At 41.0% G+C, this 27,413-nt stretch overlaps 1 protein-coding gene across 3 annotated transcripts in view; it reads left to right on the top strand.

Moving 5' to 3' along the window:
• eif2a (eukaryotic translation initiation factor 2A) overlaps window positions 1-27,413 on the top strand; it is a 60,879-nt gene that overhangs the window by 14,900 nt on the left and 18,566 nt on the right. For 2 of the 3 annotated variants that reach the window (XM_072254980.1, XM_072254979.1), the window contains exons 2-8: window positions 4,629-4,698; window positions 5,567-5,641; window positions 6,446-6,564; window positions 15,240-15,339; window positions 21,162-21,244; window positions 22,669-22,742; window positions 25,249-25,393. In XM_072254980.1, coding sequence (XP_072111081.1) covers window positions 4,629-4,698; window positions 5,567-5,641; window positions 6,446-6,564; window positions 15,240-15,339; window positions 21,162-21,244; window positions 22,669-22,742; window positions 25,249-25,393 — 666 coding nt within the window. Of the gene's footprint in view, window positions 1-4,628; window positions 4,699-4,839; window positions 4,972-5,196; window positions 5,401-5,566; window positions 5,642-6,445; window positions 6,565-15,239; window positions 15,340-21,161; window positions 21,245-22,668; window positions 22,743-25,248; window positions 25,394-27,413 lie in introns of those variants that run through there. The other variant, XM_072254981.1, reaches the window with a different exon arrangement.

Raw genomic sequence — 27,413 nt, 5'->3', positions numbered from 1 at the left:
CAAACCACAAGGCCCCGGCACCAGCCAATATTGATACCACAGAGTGAGATCTTTACACCAACGCAAGAGATTCTGCGGATGCTGGAAGTTCGGAATAATGCACACAGTGTTGACGAAGGATCTCGGCCTGAAATGTCGACTCTGTATTGCTTTCCATAGGTGCTGCCTGACCTGCTGAATTCTTGTAGCATTTTGTGTGTGTTATTCGAGATATTTACACTTCTGTTTTTCACTGTTCAGAAGCCAGGGCCATTGTCATTTTCACATGTGTTAATGACTGGGACTTTGGGGTACAGGACTCAATTTCCAAATTCCAGATCACACCAGACTTAGAAGTGAAGTAATCGAGAAGGCACTGATATATTTTAAGAGGACATATGCAGGCAAACACTTGGCAGATGGATCTCAAGCATCTGCTATTTGATATGTTTTGGTAGGATGATAGAGACAGGTGGTACAGTTTTAAAGGGTAGAAGAAAAGAAAACTGGAGATATTCTAAGTAAACTTTTATCAAATATGTATGTATATTACCCTGAGATTCATTTTCTTGCAGCCTTTCACTGTAAATACAAAGAAACAATAAAATCAATGAAAAACTACCCACAAGGACAACAAATTGTGCAAATACAAATATAAAAAGAGGAATAAAATAATGGTAAATAAATGAACAGTAAATAGTATTGAGAACATGAGTTGTAGAGTTCTTGAAAGTGAGTCCACAGCACTCCTAGATGTGCTCAATGATGGGGAGGGCTTTACCTGTGAAGGACTAGACTGTATCCACTACTTTTTATGGGCTTTTCCTTTTAAGGGCATTGGTGTATCCATACCAAGCCATGATGCATCCAGTCATTATACTCTCCACCGTGCATCTATAGAAGTTTGTCAACATTTTAGATGACATTCGAAGTTTGCGAAGATTCAGTAGTTTTCTTTGTAATGACACTTAAGTGCTGGACCCAGGACAGATCGTCTGAAATAATAACTCCTGGGTTATAACCACTGGGTTCCTCCTCCTGGAGTCAATAATCAGCTCTTTGGTTGTGGTGTTGTTGCTGAGATACCATTCAGCCAGGTTTTCACTCTCCCTCCTATATACTGATATGTTTGTACACACAGCGCCTCTGCTTCCTTAGGAGTCTGCGGAAATTTGGCATGTCATCAAAAATTCTGTCAAATTTCTATAGATGTGTAGTGGGAAGTGCTTTGACTGGCTGCATCGCAGTCTGGTATGGAAACACCAATGCCTATGAACAGAAAATTCGGGGCAGTATATCACGGTACAGTACAGCCCTCCCAACCCCATTGAGCACATTTACATGAAACGCTATCGTAGGAAAGCAGCATCCATCATCAAAGATCCTCACTACTCAGGCCATGCTCTTTTCTCGCTGCTGCCAGGTAGAAGGTACAAGAGCCTCAGGACTCGCACCACCAAGTTCAAGAACATTTACTACCCTTCTATCATCAGGTTCTTGAACAAAAGAGGATAACTACATTCACTTGTCCCACAACCAAGATCTCATTTTAAGGTCTCTTTATCTTGCTATTTCATGTTTTCATTATTTATTGCTATTTATTTATATTTGCATTTGCACAGTTTGTTGTTTTCTGCCCTCTACTTGATCTTTCATCGATCCTGCTATGGTCACCTTTCTGTAAATCTGCTGAGTAGGCCCACAGGAAAATGAATCTCAGGGTTGTGTGTGGTGAAATGTATGTATTTAGATAATAAAATTTACTTTGCATTTTGAACTTCTTTGAATACTGGATTTTATACTTAAAGATATATCCATGAAGCTGTGCCAACCAATAATGAAATACTAAGTCATCTCTGCTGAAATATATATATCATTCTTTGAGAGGGTGGAGAAAACCTAACAGAAAGTACAACAAAGGTATACAAGAATGAGATTACAGTATTGTGGAAAGGTTTGTTTTGAAGTGAACAGTTGGATAATTAGATTGCATTTCCTGAACTACTTCCTGTCCCTCTGGGGAGGTGTGGGGAGGGTGTGGAAGTTGTGAAGGAGGGATGTTTGGTGGAGAAGTGAGGGAATTGGACTAATAAGATTTCTCTTAGAAAAACAGTGGCATGATAGGACAAATAGCCATGTCCTTTACTGTTTCTTATTCTGTGAGGGTGATCTGGTCACCTGGCCAGAAGATCAACTTTGGAGCCGACTTCAAAGCTATTTTTCACCGTTTGGTACAGTTAGACCTCAATACTTTGGCAGCCAGAAAGCGCTGCCAAAGTTATGACAACATGTCTCCTGCCCCACTAGAAGCCCAAATATACTTGACCTCTGCTACACAGCAGTCAAGGATGCCTACCGTTCCGTCCCACGACCTCACTTCGGAAAATAATTGGACCATCAGGCCATACTCCTCCTCCCGGCTTACAAACAGAAACTGAAGCGGGAGGTCACGGTGTCAAAAGTAGTGTTGCGTTGGACGGAGGAAACAGGTGAGGTCCTCCGTGACTGTTTTGAATCCGTGGACTGGTTAGTATTCAAGGACTCGGCAGCTAACCTCGAAGAGTATGCCTCAGCTGTCACGGACTTTATTTGGAAATGCACAGAGGACTGTGTGTCTCGCAAGACGACCCGGGTATTAGGTCAAGTCCCTTTTGAAGGCTAGAGCTGCGGCTTTTAGGTCCAGGGACACCAGTCGCTATACGGAATCCAGGCGTGAACTCCAGAAAGCCATTAAGGGCGCCAAGGGGCAATATCGAGCCAAGTTGGAAGCCCAGGCTAACCAGAGGGATGCCAGTAGACTATGGCAGGGTCTAAATGAGATCACTGGGTGCAAAGAAAAGGCTGGGAATATCAATAACCGTGGCGCTTCTCTTCCTGACGAACTTAACGTATTCTACGCAAGATTCGAACAGAAGAGGAGCGTTCCACTCCCTCCGGATGAACTGGACCTGGTGGCATCGAGATTCATCGTCACCGAGGAGGACGTTAGAAGGGCCTTCCTGAAGATAAATCCAAGGAAGGCGACGGGCCCAGGTGGCGTCCCGGGACTGGTTCTCCGGGCCTGTGCAAGCGAGCTAGCTGGAGTGTTTGCTGACATCTTCAACTGCTCCTTGCTTCAGTCTAAGATCCCCTCATGTTTTAAGAAGGCAACGATAATCCCAGTGCCAAAGAAGAGCAAGGTGGCATACCTGAATGACTATCGACCTGTGGCTCTGACATCAATTGCTATGAAGTGCTTCGAGCAATTGGATATGGCACACATCAACCACAGCCTACCGGTCAACCTCGACGCTTTGCAATTCGCCTACCAGAGCAACAGGTCAACGGCATATGCCATCTCTCTGGCCCTACATTCCTCCTTGGAACACCTGGAGAATAAAGACGCATACGTAAGGCTCCTTTTCATTGACTACACCTCTGCCTTTAATACCATCATTCCAAATAAACTGATTCCTAAGCTCCGGAGCCTGGGCCTTAGCACTCAGATCTGCAGCTGGATCTTCAACTTCCTCACAGACAGGACCCAGGCTGTAAAAATAGGGGACAAGCTCTCCTCTACAATCACTCTGAGCACCGATGCCCCACAAGGCTGTGTACTCAGCCCCCTGCTGTACTCACTGTACACCCATGATTGTGTAGCCAGGTTTCCATCAAACTCAATATATAAGTTTGCTGATGACACAACAATTGTAGGCTGTATCTCAGGTAATGATGAGTTTGAGTACAGAGAGGAAATTAAGAACCTGGTGGCATGGTGCAAAGACAATAACCTATCCCTCAACGTCAGCAAGACGAAGGAATTGGTTGTTGACTTCAGAAGGAGTAGCGGACCGCATGACCCAATTTACATCAGTGGTGCGCAAGTGGAACAGGTCAAAAGCTTTTAAGTTCCTCAGAGTCAATATCACAAATGACCTGACTTGGTCTGACCAAGCAGAGTCCACTGCCAAGAAGGCCCATCAGCACCTTTACTTCCTGAGAAAACTAAGGAAATTTGGCCTGTCCCCTAAAACCCTCACTAATTTTTATAGGTGCACCGTAGAAAGCATTCTTCTAGGGTGCATCACAACCTGGTATGGAAGATGTCCTGTCCAAGACCGAAAGAAGCTGCAGAAGATCGTGAACACGGCGCAGCACATCACACAAACCAATCTTCCGTCCTTGGACTCACTTTACACCACACGCTGTCGGAGCAGTGCTGCCAGGATAATCAAGGACATAACCCACCCAGCCAACACACCTTTCATCCCTCTTCCCTCCGGGAGAAGGCTCAGGAGCTTGAAGACTCGTACGGCCAGATTTGGGAACAGCTTCTTTCCAACTGTGATAAGACTGCTGAACGGATCCTGACCTGGATCGGGGCCATACACTCCAAATATCCGGACCTGCCTCTCGGTTTTTTTGCACTACCTTACTTTCCCTTTTCTATTTTCTATTTATGATTTATAATTTAAATTTTTTAATATTTACTATCGATTTGTGCTCCAGGGAGCAGGAAGCACAGAATCAAATATCGCTATGATGATTGTACGTTCTAGTATCAATTGTTTGGTGACAATAAAGTATAAAGTAAGAAAAGTAAAGTATTATGCAAGTGTTATGGATTGTAATTGTACTTTAACATTGGACTTTATGATTGTATATTACAGTTCGAGGCTCGGAAGGAATCTATATGCTCAATGGCCCTCCCAAGTATACAGAAAATGCCTCTTTCACAAGGTATTTTAAATAAATTTGTTACACTTCTATTGAACATGGGGGAAATGCTTAAATGGAAATTAGACCGAAATAAATATGTATATATTTTTAAAATAGGAACCTTAAGCTAGTAATAGAGTGTCAGGTTTTCAACTTCAGGCTAGAAGATATTTCCAAGCCATGAATTCCATCCAACTGAGAAGATTTGGTGCCAGTAGAAGAAGCTGCATGTCCCACTTGGACTGATAAGTTGTCTTGAACCGCCCTCTAACATTCCTTGGCCCCAGTTATAAGGTAAATGTGTAAAAATAAATTTATCTGACTGTCCTCTCAGCAAGAAATGATGGCCACTGTGGGAACCCCTCCCTGCACTGATCCCATTCCTCCTGCCCCACCACTGCAAAACAAAAAAAAGAAAATTATGATTTCTTTTTAATATCAAGAAAGTTTGAATTAAATTAGAAGAATCTATATATTCTCCTTGGGTTACAAAGGCCTGACTTGTATATGTATTGACAGGTGTTTTGAGAGACCAGCAACAAGGATTTGCTGGCTGCTGCAGGGACTGCAGGCATCTTCTGCTGCCTGGAAGCTCAATTCGCAGCTACTTTTCCTGCTTGACAACAGTCCAAGTTACAAGTTACGAGCAGTTCATAGGATCAGAGCCCTGCCGTAAACTGGAGATGAGCTCTATTATATTTACCATGGACAAGTTTGGCTACGGTAAATTGCTGCTCATCTTTGGTTCATTTAATTTACTGTTTTAATTGTGTCTACAGTCTTATGAACTTGGCAAAATAGTTTACGTCGAGTAGAAGTCTGGAAGGATACTTCAATTTGCCGTTGCTTGAATCTGATTATTGTTTTTCTTTCCCTTTTTGTCTTACAGAGAGGACAAGAAAAATTGCAAAGGCTTTATTTTCAGCAGAGATGGTTCATTGTTCGCCTGGTGCAATGGGGAAAAGTCAGTTCTAGCATTTGCTCACTTGTTACAAATTCTTTGGTCTTTAAAGTCATAATTCAACTTGTATCTCGAGTTATGTCCCTGTAACATACTGTGGGGCGCTATGGTACCGTAGCGGTTAGCACGACACTAGAATACTACAGCACAGTACAGGCCCTTCGGCTCTCGATGTTGTGCCGACCCATATATTCCTTTAAAAAATTAAGTACTAAACCCACACTACCCCGTAACCCTCCATTTTTCTTTCATCCATGTGCCTGTCCAAGAGGCTCTTAAATACCCCTAATATTTTAGCCTCCACCACCATCCCTGGCAAGTCATTCCAGGCACCCACAACCCTCTGTGTAAAAAAGTTACCCCTGAGCTTGTACATTCTCTCTGTGATAGTGTGCATTCCCTCTGGATGCTCCCACAATTCAATGATGTACCAGTTAAGAGGTTAATTGGCTCACTCGGCTAGAAGGGCCTGTTCATGCTATATCTCTAAATCAATAAATATATATTCAATTTATTGTTGAATTTTATTTTAGGTTGAGAGATTGTTGCAGTTTTATCCTACTGCAGCATTTTATGTTGATCTGTTGTAATATGTGAGGAGGAAGAGTCCTGGTTGACAAGATAACTTGAGAAAAATACTACAGCCCAGACATACATCACTATTATACTTGTGTATTTCAACACACAGTAAAACAAATCTATCTTCCGTTATCCTGTACCTTCTGTTCATACTGTACTATGTTTTATTGATTCTGCAACTAGCTTTGATAAGCTTATATTTGAATAGCATCTCTTCTTTTTCTCCAGTGTAAATATCGTGGGTACCATGGACGGTCGGTTATTACACTCTTTTGACCTGCCTAAAGTGGCTTTGCTGGCATTCTCTCCTCAAAACAGCATCTTGGCAACTTGGCAACCTTATATTAGTGAGTAATTCATTTACCTAAAGTCCATATTCACCACTCTATCTCCTGTAATCAACACCAGTAATCCAATATATGTGAATGTATGAGAGGGGGAAATGTAAAATTGGAATTAACTTGTTGTGCAATGCTGTTGAGTCATTGTCTAGTCAAAAATACTTTATTCATATAACAATTTAAATATATGCGGTATACAGCATTCAAGTCATCATTTTAATCACAGAACATATTAGTGCAATTACTGCATTAGTGTGACACCAGTTATAATTCACATACAGGTCATACATTTTAAGAGCAACACACACAAAATGCTGGAGGAACTCAGCGTTCACAGAAGGAAACAAACAGTTGATATTTCGGGATAAAACCCTTCATCGGGACTGGAAAGGAACGGGGCACAAACCAGAATAAGAAAGTGGGGAGGGGGAGGAAGGAGTCCTTAAGTACAATGGTAAAAAGGCCTTAAGCTGTGCCTTTTCCCCGAAGAGTCTTTGCAGTTGCTGCATCTACCTTCAGCACGTCTCAGAGCACATAACCCTAGATGTCAGAGTGTGCCTCTTTGCGGCACTCAGCCATAGACAACAGTGGAAGACCAGTAAGTCTTAAGCAGACCAGAGGACATTTTTTAGCGAGGTGATGGTTCTACACCCGAGCTGCTGTTTGTATTGTCTCTGGGAGGAGCCTGTTCCGTGCAGAGTGTGGAATGAACTTCAAGAGCTACTCTAGCGAGTCTTCTCATATTGTTCTGACAAACACATGTTTTAGAGCTGACGGATGCTGATCTCAGTTCTAATGCAACATGGGCTGTGGATGGTACTCCGCCATACATGAAAGGCCTGACAGAGACTTACTGCATCCATAGAACCCTCAAATTTGCCACGTAAATAGATAGAGTAGTTAAGAAGGTGTGTGGTACGTTGGCCTTCATTAGTTGCGGGAATTGAGTTCAAGAGCCGCAAGGTAATGTTGTAGCTCTGTAAAAGACGCTGGTTAGACCACACTTGGAGTATTGTGTTCAGTTCTAGTCGCCTCAGGATGTGGAAGCTTAAGAGCACATTCAGAGAGATTTACCAGGATGCTGAATGGAGAGCGTGTCCTGTGGTGAAAGGGTGAGTGAGCTAGAGCTGTCCTCTTTGGAGCGAAGGAGAATGCAGGTGACTTGATTGAAGTGCATAAGATGATAAGAGGTATAGATCGAATGGACAGTCAGTGCCTTTATCTGAGGGCAGAATTTTAGGTGATTGGAGGAAAGCATAGGGGGAGTGCCAGAGGTAAGTTCTTTTTCCCACAGACAGTGGTGACTGCATGTAACTCAGTGCTAGGGGTGATGTTAGAGGCATGTAATTCTTGGATAGGCAAATGGATGGAGAAAACATGGGGAGCTATGTGGGAGGTTAGATTGATCTTGGAGTAGGTTAAAACTGGGGATTCCATCAGGGGTTACTGGTAGGAGTCCATGACATTAAAAAGGTTGGGAATGCCTGGGTTAAAAGATCTGCACAACATGGTGGGCTGAGTGGCCTGGACTGTTCTATGTATTACAAGTCAAGCAATGTGTTTGTGCTTGTTTGAAAGTTTTAGTGATGATCAATTCTGCCCAATGACCTCAATAATTTCATGTTCCACCAGAGTGGCTTTGTTACAGACCGTAAGAGACAGAAATAGAATCAGGCCATTTTCAATTCTGTACTTGGTATGAGCAACAATTTGGATTCTTCCTCCAAATGAGGTTGAACAACTAGAAAAGAAGCTGTTAGGCCCTAATCATCCAAACTTTTTGTCACCATGAGTTGTGGAGTCTATACTGTGGAGCCACAGGTAGCACATAGCTTCTGTTCAAGTTTCAGTTAATTTGTATCGAGAGTTGACTGATGGATGTAAGCCAATATTAGTGCTTTGTCTGACATTGAGAGAACAGGCCTTGAACAAACAATCCTGGCTGAATTTGCATGCCTGCAGATATTCAGGGCAAGGTTTCGATTGGGCTATCACTTACATTTGGAAGAGTCTGCACGTACTCACTTCCATAATTCACAAATGTTTAAGGTCAGGCCTAAGGCACTGTGGAACTTGGCTTTACCCCAGATGTCAATGGTTAGATGCTCCGTCCGTCTCAGGCAAAGCCTTAAACGTCACTGAGCACCTTTACATGGAGCGCTGCCACAAGGAAGCTGCTCCCATCATCAAAGGCCCCCACCATCCAGGCCACATGCTCTTCTCACTACTAGCATTGGGCCAGAGGTACAGAAGTCTTAGGTTCCACTTAACCAGGTTCAGGAGCAGTCACTAACCCACAACCATCAGGTTTCTGAATCAGCATGAGTAACTTCACTTGTCGCTGATAATATGGCCTACAGACTCACTTTCAAGGACTCCTTAAACCCATGTTCTCGGTATTAATTTTTATTTACACAGTTTGTTTTCCTTTGCACGTTGATTGTTTTTTAGTTTTTGTTCATAAATTCTGTTGTATTTTCCCCCTTTAAATGCCTACAAAAAATTAACCTGAAGGTAGTATATGGTGACATATATGTACTAAATTATAAATTTACTTTGAACTTTGAATGCCTTTGGGGAGGGCTTGTTGAATGAAAGCATCAACAAGGTATGCAACAAGTATTTCTCACTATGAAGTTGTGCATAGCCAGCAGTTATAAAGGCTTCCCAGATTCGTTGCATGTGGCAGTTTGACAGTCTCATTAGGTACATACTGCAGATATGTAAAATCCAGAAATCATGAACAGCTTCCATAACCACCTACTAGATAAACAATTATTAGTTAGAAATACTCACCTTAATACTGATATAATATTCAAATTTAATATTTTTGCAATAAGCTCATTTGCTGCTGTGAATATTATTGCAGCTTTATTTCTGCGTATGCAAAATATATTTTACTTAATTATGAGGGGTGTAGATAGGATAAATGCAAGCAGGCCTTTTCCATTGAGGTTGGGTGGGACTGCAACTAGAGGTCATGGGTTAAGGGTGAAAGGTGAAAAATTTAAGAGGAACATGAGGAGAAACCTATTCACTCAGAGGATGGTTAGAGTGTGGAATGAGCTGCCAGCACTAGTGGTGCATGTGAAGTTTGCGTAGGTACATGGTCACCAAGAGTTGTGGAGTCTATACTGTGTATAGGCAGTTTAAATGTTTTTGGCATGTACTAGATGGGCTGAAGGGCCTGTTTCTGTGCTGTCCTTTTCTATGACTGTAATCTAATGGAAGGATAGAACACTTGTTGAGCATGAAATAACGGTTGAAAATAAGTTTGTTAGTCTTGTTTCATATTTTTTGTTCAATCAATAAGATTAAAGCTGCAGTGGCAAGACCAGCATTTTTTTTTACCCAAAATTTTCATTCATGGCACTTACAGAAAAAAGATACAGTGCATTTACAGAATCCGATAAATTATTCCCACGTACCGCCATGGTTCATTTTAAATTGGGTTTTCCCCTTTTCATGCATTCCATGACCAAACAGGTTCCAGCTACATTGTGTGAAACAGCATGTCGCCCTTAAACTTAAACTTAACCCCCCCCCTCCACCCTTGACAAGCTCTGTGGCAGCTTCTACAAGCTTCATTGCTTCCTTGCTCAAGTGGTTCTGCACCTCGGAACATGCCGATCTGTAACAGTCATACACAGTCCTTCCAGCTGATCACGTATTATCTTTCACAAAGTTCAAAGTACATTTATTATCAAAACATGTATAATATATAGAACCTTGAGATTTGTCTCCTTACAGGCAACACAAAACAAAGAAATCCAATAGAATCCACTAAAAAAAGACAGTCAAACACCCAATGTGCAGAAAAAAAAAATCATGCAACTAGACAGGTATATGGAGGAATTTAAGGTGGGGGGTTATATGGGAGGCAGGGTTTGAGAGTCAGTACAACATTGTGGGCTGAAGGGCCTGTAATGTGCTGTACTATTCTATGTTCTATGTTCAATAAAAGTAAGCAAATAAACATTCAGAATTGAAGTTCATGAAAGTGAGTCCACAGCCAGGAAGCCAGTCATTGCTTCAGCCGATTCAGGAGCCCATTAGTTGCAGGCACAGCCTCAGTTCAACACAGAGGCGAGAATACCGAGTGGAGCAGTGAGCTGAACACCGGCCTGTCCCTCGCCTCCAGTCCCAACACCCTGACTTTTCAATCTGGCTGCACGTTTAAGTCAGCCAAACCTTAGTACGATCTCGCTCTCAGATCAGGGCCCTGCTGCTTTGATACACTCTTGGGCCCAGGTCCTGCTGCCTCATTCAGCCCAAACTCAACTTTTCCTGTTCAGCCTACTACTTACATGGGTCAAACCTCAGGCCCGGGCCCTGCCACCTCGAGTCTGACTCGCCTCTGCTTGCCTCACCTTGGTTCTGCCACATCAAATCACCTCCCAAGTCCACTCCAGCAATGGCCAAGCATTGGCTCATTCCCCACTGCAGCCTCGATTCAGCCCGTACACATCACGCTGCAACCCTCCTGCACCTTCGAGACCTCAGTTCACACCGCAAAAATGCCAGGTCGTACAGGCTTCAAAAGCTCAAGTCTGAAAGGAAAGTTACAGGCTATTGACTGCAGTGATCGTATTCAAGAAAAAGTGTGATTAGTAAAGTAATTTATAATTCTGTTTGTTTTGTTTGCTACCAGTAAACCGTCACTCTGCTTTACCTGCGCCATCTTAAACCATAAGTTATCTTCTAGCAATAAAGGATTCTATAAGTATAATAGAACAAAAGGGTAACTAGGGAGAGAACAGACCCCCTTGAGGATCAGTGTGGTCACATATGTGGCAGTTACAGGAGATGTATGATATCTTAAATGATTACTTCTTGTCTGTATTTATTCTGGCAAGGGTCATGGATGCTAGGGAATTCAGGGAAGAGAACAGTGACGTCCTGCACCAGATGAGTATTACAAAAGATTAAGGATGGGCAGTCTAGAAACACATATTTTATAGCAGTATCGCTTCTTCATGCAATGTACTGTGTGGAAAAGTGGGAACTTCCAAAATAGAGGAGAAACGAGAAATGAGGCTCTTAAGGATTTTGGGGAAGGTGAAGAAGCTGAGGTGCATCATGGAAAAATGTGGGATACCACTTCATCAGTAGAAACACTTGGTTCAGCCACATTTGGACTATTGTGTGCAGTTCTGATTGCCCCATTACTGGAAGGATATGGATGCTTTGTAGAAGTTGCAGAAGAGGTCCACAGAGAAGGTACCTGGATTAGAGAGTATTAGCTCTAAGGAGAGGTTGAACTAAATTGGATTGTTTTCTCTGGAGCATTGGAGACGGAGGAAAGACCAAATAGAGGTTTATAAAATTATGAGAGGTGCACGGATGGATGGGGTAGGCAGTCTTTTTCCCAAGGTAGAAGTGTCAGTTACTAGAGAATAAAGCTTTAAGATGAGAGGCGATAAGTATCAAGGAGATTTAAAGTAGCTTATTAAGCCTTATTGAAGGTCAGTCACGTTGCTATTGGTCTGCCAGTATATTAGGCCAATGGAGATATGGATGACAGGTTTCCTTCCTTGAAAGAATTGCTGAACCGGATAGGATTAGTAAACCAGTAGTTGGCCTTACTACTGCTAACTTTTCATTCTAGAATTGCTTGAATTTAAATCCCCATGGTGGGATTTGACTTTGTGTCTTCAGGCATCCAGTCTAGACATGAATTGGTGGTCAGAAACTTAGCTAATGTTATATATGTATCCAGGCTCCAGTTATATATGTATCAATTGTTACCTGAAGTCACAATAAGAATAATCAGAAGGTACAGATATAAATTAGTTGGCTAAAAATGTTAATGAAAGATTGTATTTTCTCCAGCAAAAGAGCATGACACAAACAATCACTGTTCAAACTGTATAGATCTAAAAGCTAGAGTATCATTAATGGTTTTCAGATAATATACACTGTGGCCAGTTTATTAGATAAAGGAGTGGAAACCGGTGTGGTCTTCTGCAGCTGTAGCCCATCCACTTCAAGTTCGACGTGCTGTGTGCTCAGAGATGTTCTTCTGCACACCACTGTTGTAACGTGTGGTTATTTAAATTACAGTTGGCCCTCCGTATCCGCGAGGGATTGGTTCCGGGACCCCCCGCGGATACCAAAAATCACGGATGCTCAAGTCCCTGATATAAAAGCCTAAGAGAGCTCGTAAGGAAGTTACGAAAAACAAAAATAGCATTCAGCGTTTGTTTTGCAGCGAGCTGTTATAGAAACAGCGCGCACCCCGAGCAGCAAGAGTGCTTTATCTCGATTTATTTTGTGCATCCATTAGCAAGATGTGTCCTAGGTAACAGAGAAGCCGAAGAGAGCTCGTAAGGATGTAACACTTAGCGTAAAACTAGACGTAATTAAGCGTTTCGATTGTGAATGAAATAAGGACATTGTGCGTGCGTTGAACTTGCCTGCGTCCACCATTCGTACTTCTGTATTTACACGCAGAGAGAAAGAATCTTGAAAGCTGCCGATGTTACTACTGGTTCTGCTAGTAGCATATCATTCCTGCTTTTACTATATGTTAGTGTTATTTTAGGTTTTATGTGTTATTTGGTATGATTTGGTAGGTTATCTTTTGGGTCTGGGAACGCTCAAGAATTTTTCCTATATAAATTAATGGTAATTGCTTCTTTGCAACCGAATGTGACGCGAGGCAAACAATGCTCAAACAACAAGTGCTGGAGAGAGAACATCCGGGTTTTCCCGATCCGCGGATACGGTTGGCCGACTGTAATGGCACCTTCCTGTCAGCTTGAACCAGTCTGGCCATTCTCCTCTGACTTCTCTCATTAACAAGGCATTTTCACTCACAGAACTGCCGCTCACTGGATGTTTTTGTTTTTTTTCGCCACTCCCTGTAAACTCTGGAGACTGTTGTGCATGAAAATGCTAGGAGATCGGCAGTTTCTGAGATACTCAAGCTACACTGTCTGACACCAACATGGTCAAAGTCACTTGGATCACATTTCTTCCCTGTTCTGATGTTTGGTCTGAACAACAACTGAACCTCTTAAGCACGTCTGCATGCTTTTATGCATTGAGTTGCTGCCACATGATTGGCTGATTAGATATTTGTGAGCAGGTGAACCTAATAAAGTGGCCACTGAGTGTAGAGAAAGAGAGAGAGGGATTTTGGGTAATTTCTGAAAAAGGCATGGAAGCAGAATTAATAGTATTTTTTTCACAAGAAAGTTAATGTGCTGAAAGTTCCAGAGCTTTAGGTTTTGTGTAAAGACGTGCAACTAATTGGGTACATTTAAGAACCAGTACAGTCACAGTGGGCTGAATATTTCTGTCCTGTTGTCATTCTTCAACACCAAGTGATTAGAATGGATTATTCAGTGATATCAAGCTTGACTGAATGGATAAGACTGTTAATATTCCAGAAGCACTGGGAAACAACAAGATGGTATGCAAGCAGGTACAGTAGATGAAGCAAAAGGCATGGCTTTTTGCTATTGGCAAGCTGTTGCTCTGTGAATAATTTTGATGATGAAGGAAAAGTTACTGAGTCTAGAAGATAATATTTCTCTGCAGGTGCAAAGGTTTAATTAGATTTTGTAATGGAACTTTCAGCACAGGCTCACAGTTTACACCTTATGGTTAATTATACACAGTAGGTACACAGTTATATTTTAGATTATTTTATGTGTTGTGAATGTGTTCTTAGATTATGCATGTCCAGTGTTGATTTAATCCTGTTAATGTTAACTTGTACGTTAACATCAAATTTATTAACTACATTTTCAGTATTGCTATTTTCCATTCTGACTGAAATATTAAACATTTGGAAAAGTTGGATAAGTGTGGCTTGAGGATGGCTTAATGGAGACCTTTAAAATTTAACAGGAAATGTAATACTTGATAAAGTAGTCTCAACTGGGAGAGGGTCTTAGCCCTTAAATAGGAACAAATAGAAGTTAATAGTAAAATCCAGTCAGTAAAATAAGAAAAATAAATCAAATTGCTCATCAATCAAATTCCAAACCACAGGAAGTGAATAAATAATCCAAGACACCCTGGATACTGGTGCACTAGTCTACTTTCTATGGAGTCCAGTGGCAGAGCAATAGCCCCCTGACTTCGATAGTCAGGATCCACGTTTGCACCAGGGAATACTGGCTTAGGAAAGGCAAACCAGGTCACTTGAACAGGGCCATCAGTCATGTAGAAAGGATAAATGTAAAAAGTGCTCTGCTTATTTTACCTCAATAAATACTTAAAAGAACAAAAATAATATCTAAACCTACTTTCTTTAATGTTTAACTCATGAGACTATTACTGTAGCAAAATAAGCCTGGGATGACTGGGAACTGTCAAAGACTATAAAGGCATTCTGGGGCCTCAAGGATCAGTGCTTGATCCCTATTAATATTTCAAAGCCCATTCCATCTTGCAGAGTTGAGCAAGCTCAGCCATTCCACACCCAAATTAACTACTAAGTGTAGGTATCTGGGACTGTGAGCAGAGGCTCCGGACACGGTACTGGGATGGGAAACCTCCAATCCAGTGTAGAGTGATGGAAGGAGGCTCACGTGGAGCAAAAATGCCAGCAAAGACCGCTTGGCCAAATTATCACTTTCTGTGCTGTGGATTTTAGTCAAAACAACACAATCTGTCAATGTGCAATTCCTGTCAACTAAAATACACTGTTCCATAATACTTTTCTCTAGCAACCAAAAATAATACACAGGGAGATCCAAACCTACACATTTGGAATCTGAAGTCTGGACAATGCCTCAAGTCCTTTTTCCAAAAGAAAATGCAAGGCTGGTAAGAACTAGTTTTTCTGTACTTGAGATAATTTACAGTCTGTGTCTTTGTTATCATTTCCCATTCCACTTCAATAACATTGAGGGATTTTGTGCTTTCCTCAAATCGGAGAGGTTGGTTCTTAACCAAGAAAGGTTCATGCACACTGTTAACTTCAGAAGTTGCGTTGGGGTCAACACGGTAGTGTAGCGGTTAACACATCACCTTGCAGCTTGAGCAACCCGGGTTTAATTTCCGCTGCTGTCTGTAAGGAGTCTGCACACTCTCCCTGTGACCACATAGGTTTACTCCTGCTTCCCCAGTTTCCTCCCACATTCCAAAGACGTACAGGTTGGTTCGGGTCTTCTACAATTCCAGCATAACATCCCAACTCCTGTACTCAGTGCATTGATTTATGAAGACCAATGTGCCAAAAGCTTTCTTTATGACCCTATCTACCTGTAACGGCACTTTCAAGGAATCACGGATCTGTTTTCCCAGATCGCTTTGTTCTCCTGTACACCTCAGTGTCCTGCTGCTCACTGTGTAAGGCCTACCCTGGATGGTCATCCCAAGTGCAGCACCCAATTGTCTGCATTAAATACCATCTACCACATCTTCAGCCCAGTTTTCCAGCTGGTCCAGATCATTGCTGCTAGCTTTGATAGTTTTCCCTGCTGTCCACTACACCCCCAATCTCGGTGTCATCTGCAAATTTGGTGATCCACTTTACCACATTACCTTCCAGATTGTCGATATAGATGACAAAAATCAATGGACTCAGCACCAATCCCGGCAGTGCACTAGTCACAGGCCTCCAGACAGAGAGGTAACCATTTACCACATCTCTCTGGTTTCTTCCACGAAGACAATGTCTAATCCAATTTAATATCTCATCTTGAAAGCCAAGCGACTGAACCTTCTTGACCAACCTCCCATGTGGGACCTTGTCAAAGGCCTTGCTAAAGTCCATGTTAGCAACATACATGCCTTGCCTTCATCAATTTTCCTGGTAATTTCCTTGTAAAGTTCTATAAGACTGGTTAGACTCGACCTACCCTGCACAAAGTCAAGTCGACTATCCCAAATCAATCCCTGTGAATCCAAATACTTAAATATCAAGTCCCTTAGAATACCTTCCAATAACCTGCCCAATACTGTTGTCAGGTTCACCATGCTATAATTTCCTGGCTTACTTTTAGAGCCTTTCTTAAACAACGGAACAATATTAGCTATCCTCCAATCCTGCAGCACCTCTCCCATCGCTAAGGATGTTTTAAATATCTCTGATAGAGACCCTGTAATTTCCCAACTAGCCTCCCACAGGATCTGAGGGAACGTACTGTCAGGCCCTGGGAATTTGTAAACCCTAAATTGCTTCAAGATAGCATTCACCTTCTCCTCTGTAATCTGTATGAGGTCACTGCTACTTTGCATCACTTCTATGGGCTTCGTATCCATCACCCAAGTAAATACAGGTGTTAAAAAAACATTTAAGATCTCCCCCATCTCTTTTGGCTCCACACATAGATTACCCCTCCGATCTTCCAGAGGATCAATTTTGTTCCTTGCTGTCCTTTTGCAATTAATATATCTGTAGAAGTCCTTAGGATTCTTCTTTACCTTGTCTGCGAGAGCAATCTCATACCTTTTTTTTAAGCCCTCCTGATTTCCTCCTTAAATGTTCTCTTGCATTTCTTATACTCCTCAAGTACTGTATTTGTTCCTGCCTGCCTATACCTCTATGCACCAGGGCCTCAACATCTTGAAAACAAGGTTCCCTAAGCCTGTTATCCTTGCCTTTTATTCTGACAGGAACATACAAACTCTGTACTCTCAAAATTTCACTTTTGAAGGCATCCAACTTACCACGTACGCCTTTGCCAGATAACAGCCTGTCCCAATCGACACTTGCCGGATCCTTTCTAATGCTATAAAAATTGACCTTTCTCCCATTTAGAATCTCAACCCAAGGACCAGACCTATCATTTTCCATAATTACCTTGAAACTAATGGCATTATGATTACTAGATGCAGAGTACTCCCCTATAGAAACTTCTGTCACCTGCCCTGTCTCATTCTCGAATAGGAGATCTAGTATCGCACTCTCCATAGTTGGGATTTCTTTGTACTGATTAGGGAAACTTTCCTGAACACATTTGACAAACTCTTTCCCGTCTAGCCCTTTTATAGTATGGGAATCCCAGTCAATATGAGGAAAGTTCAAATCACGTACTATCACAATCTTATGATTCTGGCAACACTCTACGAATTTGCTCCTCTAAATTCCACTGACAGTTGGGTGGTCTATAATATAATCCCATTAACATGGTCATACTTTTCTTATTCCTCAATTCTTCCTATAAAGCCTCATTAGACGAGCTTTCTCGCCTGTCCTGTCTGAGCACTGCCATGACATTTTCCCTGACTCTAATGCCACCCTTTCCCTTTTAATTCCTCTCACTGTATCACATCTAAAATAACAGAACCCTGGGACTTTGAGCTGCCAGTCCCGTCCCTCCAGCAACCAAGTCTCACTAATGGCTACAATGTCAGAATTCCACGTGCTGATCCATGCCCCAAGCTCATCCGCCTTCCCTACAATACTCCATGCATTAAAATATATACAGCTCAGAACATTATGCCCACCACGCTCAACCTTTTATTCTTGACTTTGTGTGTAGGCTTTGCAACATTTTTCTCCACAACCACTCCACTATCTGTTCTGGCGCTCTGGTTCCCATCCCTCTGCAACTTTGGTTTATATCCCTTCATGCAGCATGAGCAACTCTGGAGGGGATATTAGTCCCCTCCAGTTCAGGTGCAAGTCGTCCCTTCCGTACAGATCCCATCCTCCCTGGAAGAGAGCCCAATGATCCAAAGATCTGAAGCCCTCCCTCCTACACCATCTCTTTAGCCACGTACTAAACTGTGTGATTCTCCTATTTCTGGCCCCACTAGCAACCCTGAAATCATGTTTTTGTCTTCAAATTCTCTTTTCTGTACTCCTACCCTACAAGTCTCCTATCATTACAGCTTGCCTCTTCTACCGCGCGCCCCCCCCCCCCCGATGAGCCACAGAGCCAGATTTGTTGCCAGACAACCTGACCGCTGTGGATTTAGTTGCATTTATAACTGACAACAAAACGCTTTTTTGAAGTCTGTTAAAACAGAGGAAACACCAGATAATCTGTTTTAGTGACATTGATGGAAAGATAAATATAACTTCCTTTTCTTCCTAGAATAGTGCCCTGGTTCTTTTACATGCAAAAATGGGAGAATAGACTGCACTTTCTCAGAACTGCACCGAAGAACCAACCTAGATTTTAACTGTCGTGTTTCTTGACTGGGACTTGAATCCACTTTGGCTCAGAGGCTAGATTGTAGCCAGTTAAACCGTTGCTGAATCTTGTCCACGCAAGTTGAATTATAAAGTAATGCTTGTGTTCTAAATAGCTGGCTGTTAACATGAGGCAACTTGAAAACAATAGAATTTCATTCATTTCAAAGTTTTATCTTTCCATGTTAAATAATTCCTCAGATTTAAGCATTTTTTAAAAGAATGCCTAATTCTATTATTGATTACAACATAAATTATGATTAATATTTATTGCCTATCTCTATTATCTTTGAACTGAGTAACTTTCTGGACCATTTCAGTGGGTATTTAAGAAGTTTTTTGAGAGGTTGGTGATGAAACTTATCCACTCCTGCCTGAGAAGTGACTTGGATCCACTCTAATTTGCCTACCAGCACAACAGGTCCACAGCTGATGCCATTTCATTGTTTCTTCACTCAACACTGGAATATCTGGACAACAAAGATCAGGATGCTCTTTATAGACTACAGCTTGGCATTCAATCCTATCATTCCCTCAAAAATAATTTTTAGGAAAATTAATTTGCTAAGGAAATTCGATTAGAGTTGATTGCAAGTAAATTAGACATGGACTTCGAAGTACTGAGAACTTTATTCACGATATCGTGGGGAGTGGAACCTCTGACAGTGGGTTTCGAACTCCAAATGATACAGAGAGCACAGCTCCTTATATACATGTACAAATCGACTGCAAAAGCAAAGGCTGTTCGATTAACCTTGTGAATTAGAAAAGATAAACTAGGTTCACATGCAGTTCTCCTGTAATAAACTATACCCATTGCAACATCCAAAAATTAAAAAATTCCATCCTGTGTATAGCTTTGTATTTACAAACAGTTTGTCTTGTATGCTTGAGTCTAATTCTTACAAGACAAGCAACTGCAAGTATTTATTCTAAGAATTGTCTCTGCTGAAAGCCAAGGCAGTATCTATAACAAACTAAGCTGCAAACTGTTTTCCATACTCAAAAAGCCAAGATTAACCCTTTGTCTATCAAAATCGTTAACTTACAATATTTTCCCCCACATAATAATCAACAAGCTTCAAGAGCTTGGCCTCAATACCTCCTTTGCAATTGGATCCTCAATTGCCTCTCTTGTAGACCCCAGTCAGTTTGGATTGGCAACAACATCTCCACAATCTCTTTCAGCACAGGTGCACCACAAGACTGTGTGCTTAGCTCCCTGCTCTACTTGCTTTACACTTATGACTGCCATATTTAAGTTTGCTGACAACACTACTGTTGTAGGCTGAATTAAAAGTGGTGATGAAGCAGCATGTAAGAGGGAGATTGAAAATTTGGTCGAGTGGTGCCACAACAACAACCTCTCACTCAATGTCAGAAAGACCAAGGATAATTGACCTTAGGAGGAGGAAACCTGAGATCCAGGAGCCAGTCCTTATCGGGGGATCAAAGGTGGAGGAGGGGGTCAGCAACTTTAAATTCCTCAGTGTTATTGTTTTGGAGGACCTGTCTTGGGTCCAGCACTTAGTGCAATTATGAAGAAAGCACAGCAGCGTCTCTATTTCGTTAGGAGTCTGTGAAGATCTGGCATGACATCTAAAACTCTGACAAACTTCTATAGATGTGTGGTGAAGAGTATATTGACTGGCTTCATCACAGCCTGGTATGGAAGCACCAATGCCCTTGAACGGAAAATCCAACAAAAGGTAGTGGGTACTGCTCAATCCGCCACAGATAAAGCCCTCCCCACCACTGAGCACATGTACAAGGAGCACTGCCACAAGAAAGCAGCATCCACTATCAAAGACCCCACCACGCAGGCTATCCTCTCTTCTTGCTGCTGCCATCAGGAGGAAAGTTCAGGAGCCTCAGGAGTCACACCACCAGGTTCAGAAACAGTTATTACCATGAGGCTCTTGAGCCAGAGGAGACAACTTCACTTCCCCCGTCACTGAACTGTTCCCACAACCTATGGATTCACTTTCCAGGACTCTTCACGTCCTGTTCTCGATAATTTATTGCTTATTTATTTATTATTATTATTTCCTTTTTTTCTTTTAGTATTTACACAGTTTGTTGTCTTTTGCACAGTGGTTGTCTGGCCTGTTGGTGCCCGCTTTCATTGATTTTATTCTGGTTATTAGGTTTATTGAGTATGTCTGCAAGAAAATCACTCTTAGGTTTGTATTTGGTGATGTATGTGAACTTTGATAATAAATTTACTTTGAGGTTGTTTTGTAGTAGCAGGTTATAATTGAATTAAAGTTTCACGGCTGCCATGCTGAGATTCGAACTTTCATATCTGGGTTGTTAGGTCGTGCTGTAAGGTTACTCATCCAGTAATGTAACTGCTGTATTACTTGAAAACAATAACTGTAAAGTACAGAGAATTTTTCCCAATGTTTTGGGAGCAATGTTTAAAAATCGCTCATTCGTTTTAGATATCATGTTATCACGTGTCATACGTTAATAACTGCTTTTGTTTTCCTTGTGAGATTAGGTGCCCTTGCTGGTCAGATGATGAAAGTATTTGTGCAAGAAATGTAAACAATGAAGTACAGTTCTTTGATGGAAATGCATTTGGTATGTAATTTCATCCAAATCACTCAGAAACAAGAGAATTGTGCAGAAAGTGAACTTTATCTATACTTGAAGCTTTTTCTTAAAAAATAAGTTATGTGCTGTAAATTGATATCCATAAATAATTTTTGGCCTTTAGAGTAAATCAGCTAGTGAGGTTACCGAACAAATCCAATGAATGAACATCTGAAGAACATTTCCAGATTTAAAATATTCTGAATTACCCTGGTGAGGTTATTTGTACCTATTGTTTATTGTGATATAACAGGAAAGAAATGACATTATTAAATACAATGTAAGTTTTTATAAAACTATTTGTTGGTGTGGTTTCACAATAAAAGATGATTGGTACAGTTGGTTGTTCCGTGATCAGTCAAAAAAACATAAGACCATAAGACCCGGTATCGGTCCGCAGCCCGGAGGGTGGGGACCACTGCCATAAGACATAGGAGCAGAATTAGGCCATTTGGCCCATCGAGTCAGCTCCACCATTCAATCATGGCTGATTGATTTTCCATCTCTACTCCATTCTCCTGCTACTCTCAGTAACATTTCTTCCCCTACTAATCAAGAACCTATCATCCACTGCTTCAAGCATACCCAATTGCATGAACTTCACAACTGTCTGTGGCAAATACTTCCACAGATTCACCACTCTCTGGCTAAAGAAATCCCTCCTTATCTCTGTTCTCATGTGTTTTGAGTTTCCAAAATTGTAAACTAATGTATTTTTTTTCTCTCTCAACAATAAAAGCAGACTGAACAGCTGTAATAAATGAGTATTTTCCCTTGCTATGGATAAATGAATCAAATGGTGTGGGTTCCTAAAGATATCACCAAAGTCCTTAGACCAAATCTGTGATCTTCTCTGAGCTGGGTCATCTTGGTTTTGATGGCACTTAATCAAAAGGAGGATAACGAAATGTATTCTTGAACTTTCAGTTGAATTCCTCCAGGAAAGTGAGCACCAAGATATCAGTGAGGTCAGGTCCAAGGCCTGACATTACTCACAATTACATATGAAGGATAGCCAATTGAGGGAGAGACCGTGAGACCCTGAATGTTCAGTAACTAGCATATTTTGTAGAAGACTGGAAAATAATGATTTCTTTTTAATGATCTGAAATGTTTTAAGTTCTAAAGAGAGCTTGGCAGAAGAAACAGGAGATATAGATTAATTTACATTTATGTAAGCACTAAAAACATAAGTCCCCTTAGTGTGAGACTACTCACATCTGCCTTATTGATATCATTCATTCTATTTGTTTTCTTCTCTTGGGTAAAGTTCCTGGAAAAGATTTGAAATGTTTATTTCAATGTTATTGGGCAGTATGTATTTGTAATGTGTATTTACACAGTGGAAATCAGTAAAGCAATATTTTGTGATGAATTTTATTAACGTTCATTTCCCAATCCCTTCATAACAGATAAAATCGCACACAAACTCCACTTGCAGAAAGTATCAGATTTTGCATTGTCACCAGGACCTCAGCCCTGCAAGGTACTTTTATCATTTGCTTCCCGTTGTATGTTTTGTGTGGTATATTTGTAAAAATAGTTATTGGGTAAAGTCATTTCCAAACACAACAGAACCCCAGATTCTAACTGCCTTTAAATTACTGACTTCAACTTAACCATCATAACTTTACATTTGAGCGGTATACATGCAAGGGAATCTGCAGATGCTGGAAATCCAGAGTAACACATACAAAATGCTGGAGGAGCTCAGCAGGTCAAGCAGCATCAACAGAAAGGAATAAACAAGTTGACATTTTCGGCTGAGACCCTTCGTCAGGACGTTGTGTCTCTCAACTGCGGGTCATAAGGATAAGCCAGTTCACAGTATTACATCTGTTGCATATGAGGAAGATTTGGCTCACTCTAGCTCAAACCTCCTCTCACTGTTCTCCATCCATTTCAGCCAATTAAATTACAGCGTCACTCTATTCCTGAAGTTAATCCAGAACCCATTCCAGGCGTTAGTCACTCTGCACAAGGAGCAGAGTGTCTAATGCTATAAGAACATAGGATCAAAGGTAGGCTATTTGGCCCTGGAATCTGTTTCACCATTCATTAATGTAGCTGATCTGTGATCTAACTCTTTCTCTCCAACATCACGTGGGACCCACAGACTCTGTGACAGGCTGGAAATATGGTGCTGGATGGGGTAGTTAGTTTGGTAGTTGGAAGTACTTCGCGTCTTATTATTTTGAGCTTTAGAATTCTCCCATCACATGGGCTGTAGGTTCCAAATGCTTTCCAGTATCATCCTCTTGCATTTTGAGTGCTCATCTGAATCAAAGTGAATGTTACACTTCTTCAAGGAGATTTTGAGGACATCCTGGAAACTTTTCCATTTATCGCCTTGATATCATTCATTCTATTTGTTTTCTTCTCTTGGGTAAAATTCCTGAAAAGATTTGAAATATGACAAACTTAGGCTAATGTGATTGTTTTTGGGCTGATGTGAACAATGTAGACTGTCCATTAGACTTTTGGTTAGTTATTGTCATATGTATCAAGATAGAGTGTAAAGCTTGTCTTGCATACTGTTTATACAGATCAAATCATTACACAGTGCATTGTATTAGGATAAGGTAAGACAATAACGATGCAGAATAAAATGTAAATGCCACCAAAAAAAACCACAGTGCAGGTAAACGATGAAGTGCAAAATCTTAATGAGGTAGATTGTGAGGCCAAAGAGTCCATCTTATCAAACAAGATGTTCATTCAAGAGTCTGAATGCAGAGGATAGAATCTGTCCTAGAGCCTGGTGAGTAGAGAAGAGAGAATGTCTGGAGTAGATGGGGTCTTTGATTTTATGCTGGCTGCTTTACTGAAGCAACGAGGAGTTGGATGTTGGGACTGTAACCCTTAGAAAAGTCACTGATATTGGCTCATTTATCCTGCCAATGAATTCAGGGAGGTTTTATGGAGACAGCATTGATGGTCACTCCCCAGCACTTTAGGTATCTGCTTTGGGTGGTGCAAAAAGGAGGGTATACAGATACTTAGTGGGCCATGAACGTTTTGGAGGTTTGGAGATCTTGATCTTTGAACATTCTTTGTATCCAGCAACCAGAAGCTGATGGTAAATTTTATCATGCATGGCTGCCCTCATTGAGAGGGTTGCTTTCACGATCTGGAAAGTGGTCCATGTTTTCCAGACATTATCATGGACTTTTATTGTTGGCCTGTTTCAGCCGGGACCAGTTGATGAATGTCCTCTATTTTGTGAGTGATAAAAATAAAGCCCATTTTTATAAATGCACCATTATACAAGCTGAAGACAACTTGGGGATTGGTTTTGAATATGTGCTTGCATAAGATTGCGTAGTCCACGACACCTCAGGAGGACCTTCGTATATAGTCCTAACAGTGACCGACATAGAACAGTATGGCATTGTACAGTCTCTTCAGCCCACAATACTGTGCTGATCCTTTAACTTACCCGAAGATCAATCCCTCCCACATAGCCCTCCATTTTTCTTTTATCCATGCACCTATCTAAGAGTTTCTGAAATTTCCTTAATGTATCTGACTCTACTACCACCCATGGCAGGATGTGTAAAACTCACTGTGTAAAACTAAAACCTACCTCTGACATTCCTCCAACACTTTTCTCCATTCATCTTAAAACCATGCCCCCTCAGATTTGCCATTTCCACCCTGCGAGAAAGGTGCTGGCTGGTCACTGGATCCACGTCCCTTATCATCTTAGACACCTCTTCAAGTCGACTTTGCTCCAAAGAGAAACACCCTAGCTCACTCAAACAAATTGACTTTGTATCTTAACTCTGCTCTCCCTTCGAAAGTTGTGTCTCCGGTGACTAAGTTCAATCCTTTTTTTTTGCTTAAAATGAGGGCTTCTATCAATTGTTTTAACAGTATTTTCACACAAATCATTTTCGTGAAGCATACTTTTTCAATAAAGAAACTTGTATATGAAGTAGATGTTTTGAAATACCATTTGAGAACAGAGCAAACTCTTTTTATTTTATAAGGTTGCTGTTTATGTGCCTGGATCGAAGGGTGCACCGTCATTTGTTCGATTGTACCAGTATCCAAATTTTGATGGCCCGTCCTCTGCCTTGGCAAATAAAAGTTTTTTCAAAGCTGACAAAGTGACAATGCTTTGGAATAAGAAAGGTAGGATTTCTTTTGACATTCCCACAACATATCAAGTGATCTTGCTTGCACAAAAAGGCTTTATAACCAGCTGTTAATGTGTTGGCTTAACTTGCAATATTAAATATCTGAAGGCCTCGATGTGACAGGAAACTGAGAAAAACATCTCCATCCCATCATCTCACTCATTAAAAATGACTGGTGCATTGTTTCAGTAACTGAAGTAGTTTATGGTAAAATTCATATAAAGGAATAAAAAATACTTTTCTCTTTTGATATCTGGCCAAGTGAAATGCTACTTAAATTTCACTCTTAGTTCATTTCTTTAGGCTCTGATGTGGTCTCTACCATGACATTAAAGGTGGGCAATTGAGCTGTTTCTAGTTTGAGGCAGTGAGCAGCTGTATGTACTGTCCTCTACTTGGTTGTCTTCTGTCACCATCCCTGCCCGACTGTTGGGCTGAGATTAGGAATTTGTTGAGTGGGTATGAATTCACTTCCCCTTCTTCATGTTCACTATGTTGTCCCTGCTAAAGCTGCTGCCCTTGCTAGTTTGTCCTTTCTCGGCATGTAAAAATAAATCCTCGATAGTTGAGTTTCTCAAACTAATACAAGCTGCAGAGGATTATAGCTGCACTTCCCAGTGTTATTTCTAGTTTCTGTTTTGGTCAGATTGTCTTTTCTGATCTTTTGAGGTGTTTGAAAACAAAACACGGCAATAGCTTCAACTTAACAAACTTTTTGGAATAATCAGAATAATATTTATTATCAGTGATTTATGATGTGAAATTTGTTATCTTGCAACAGCAGTAAAGGACATAAAATTACTATAAATTACTAAAATAAATAAGGAATAATGAGCTGCCATTTATGAACGGTTCAGTAATGATGGTGGAGGGGAAGAAGCTGTTTCTGAATCATTGAATGTGGATTTTCAGGCTCCTGTACCTTCTTGCAGATGGCAGTAATGAGAAGGGGATGTGTCCTGGATAGTGAGGGTCTTTTGGCCTTTTGTAGATGTCCTCAATGGCAGGAAGGCTGTGCACATATTGGAGCTGGCCAGTGAGTCTGGAACCCACTGCCGTCCCTTGCCATTCAGTGCATTGGAGGCCCCATACCCGACAGTGATGAATGCTCTCTGCTGTACATTTATAGAAATTTATAAGTACCAAATCTTCTCAAACTCCAAACAAAGCAGAACTGAAACCATTGCCTATCAAAGTGCTAACCTATTCAAGGAATACATCTGTTGTCATTTATGTGACAACAGAAATATCACAATTGTACTCAGTAACTCCAGAATAGGAAGAGATATTTTGGCAAACGTTTTTACCACTGACATCCATTAAAATAATTAGAAGTGAAAACTTAAAATGACTACAGCAAGAAAGAGGAACAGAGTTATTATTTCAGCTCTATGATCTTTCATCGAAACAATTGCACGGTGACTGTAAATGCCAGATGAGGCTAGGGTCAGAGTTCAAGGTTATGACTGCAATCCCAATTACTTGAAAAGCTGCCAGTTCTTGCAATCAAGGCCAAAATTGCTACTTCAGTCAAATGTTAAATAATCAAGTATCACATCTTTATATTTGTTCAAGCAGAGTCAGTAGTACAGGAATGGGCAAAGTTCAAAGTAAATTTTATTATTGAAGTACATATATGTCACCATATACTACCCTGAGATTCATTTTCTTGTAGGCATACACAGTAAATACAAAGAAATACAGTAAAATCAATGAAAAACTGAACACAAGCAAAAATGGACAAACACCCAATGTGCAAAATACAGCAAATTGTGCAAATGCAAAAGAAAAAGAAAACAGAAACAAAATAATAACAATAACAAATAAACAAGCTATATATATTGAGAACATGAATTATAGAGGTCTTAAAAGTTAAGTGCATAGGTCGTGGAACCAGTTTGGTGTTGGGGTGAGTGAAGTTAGCCCCTCTAGCTCAAGAGCTTGATGGTTGAGGGGCAATAACTGTTCCTGAACCTGGTGGTAGGGGACCTGAGGCAGCAGTAAGAACGGAGCAT

The sequence above is a fragment of the Mobula birostris genome, chromosome 4 (assembly GCF_030028105.1).
Source record: "Mobula birostris isolate sMobBir1 chromosome 4, sMobBir1.hap1, whole genome shotgun sequence".
Lineage (NCBI taxonomy): Eukaryota > Metazoa > Chordata > Chondrichthyes > Myliobatiformes > Myliobatidae > Mobula > Mobula birostris.
The sequence above is the reverse complement of the archived record's forward strand: the minus strand, read 5'-3'. Positions and strand labels throughout refer to the sequence as shown.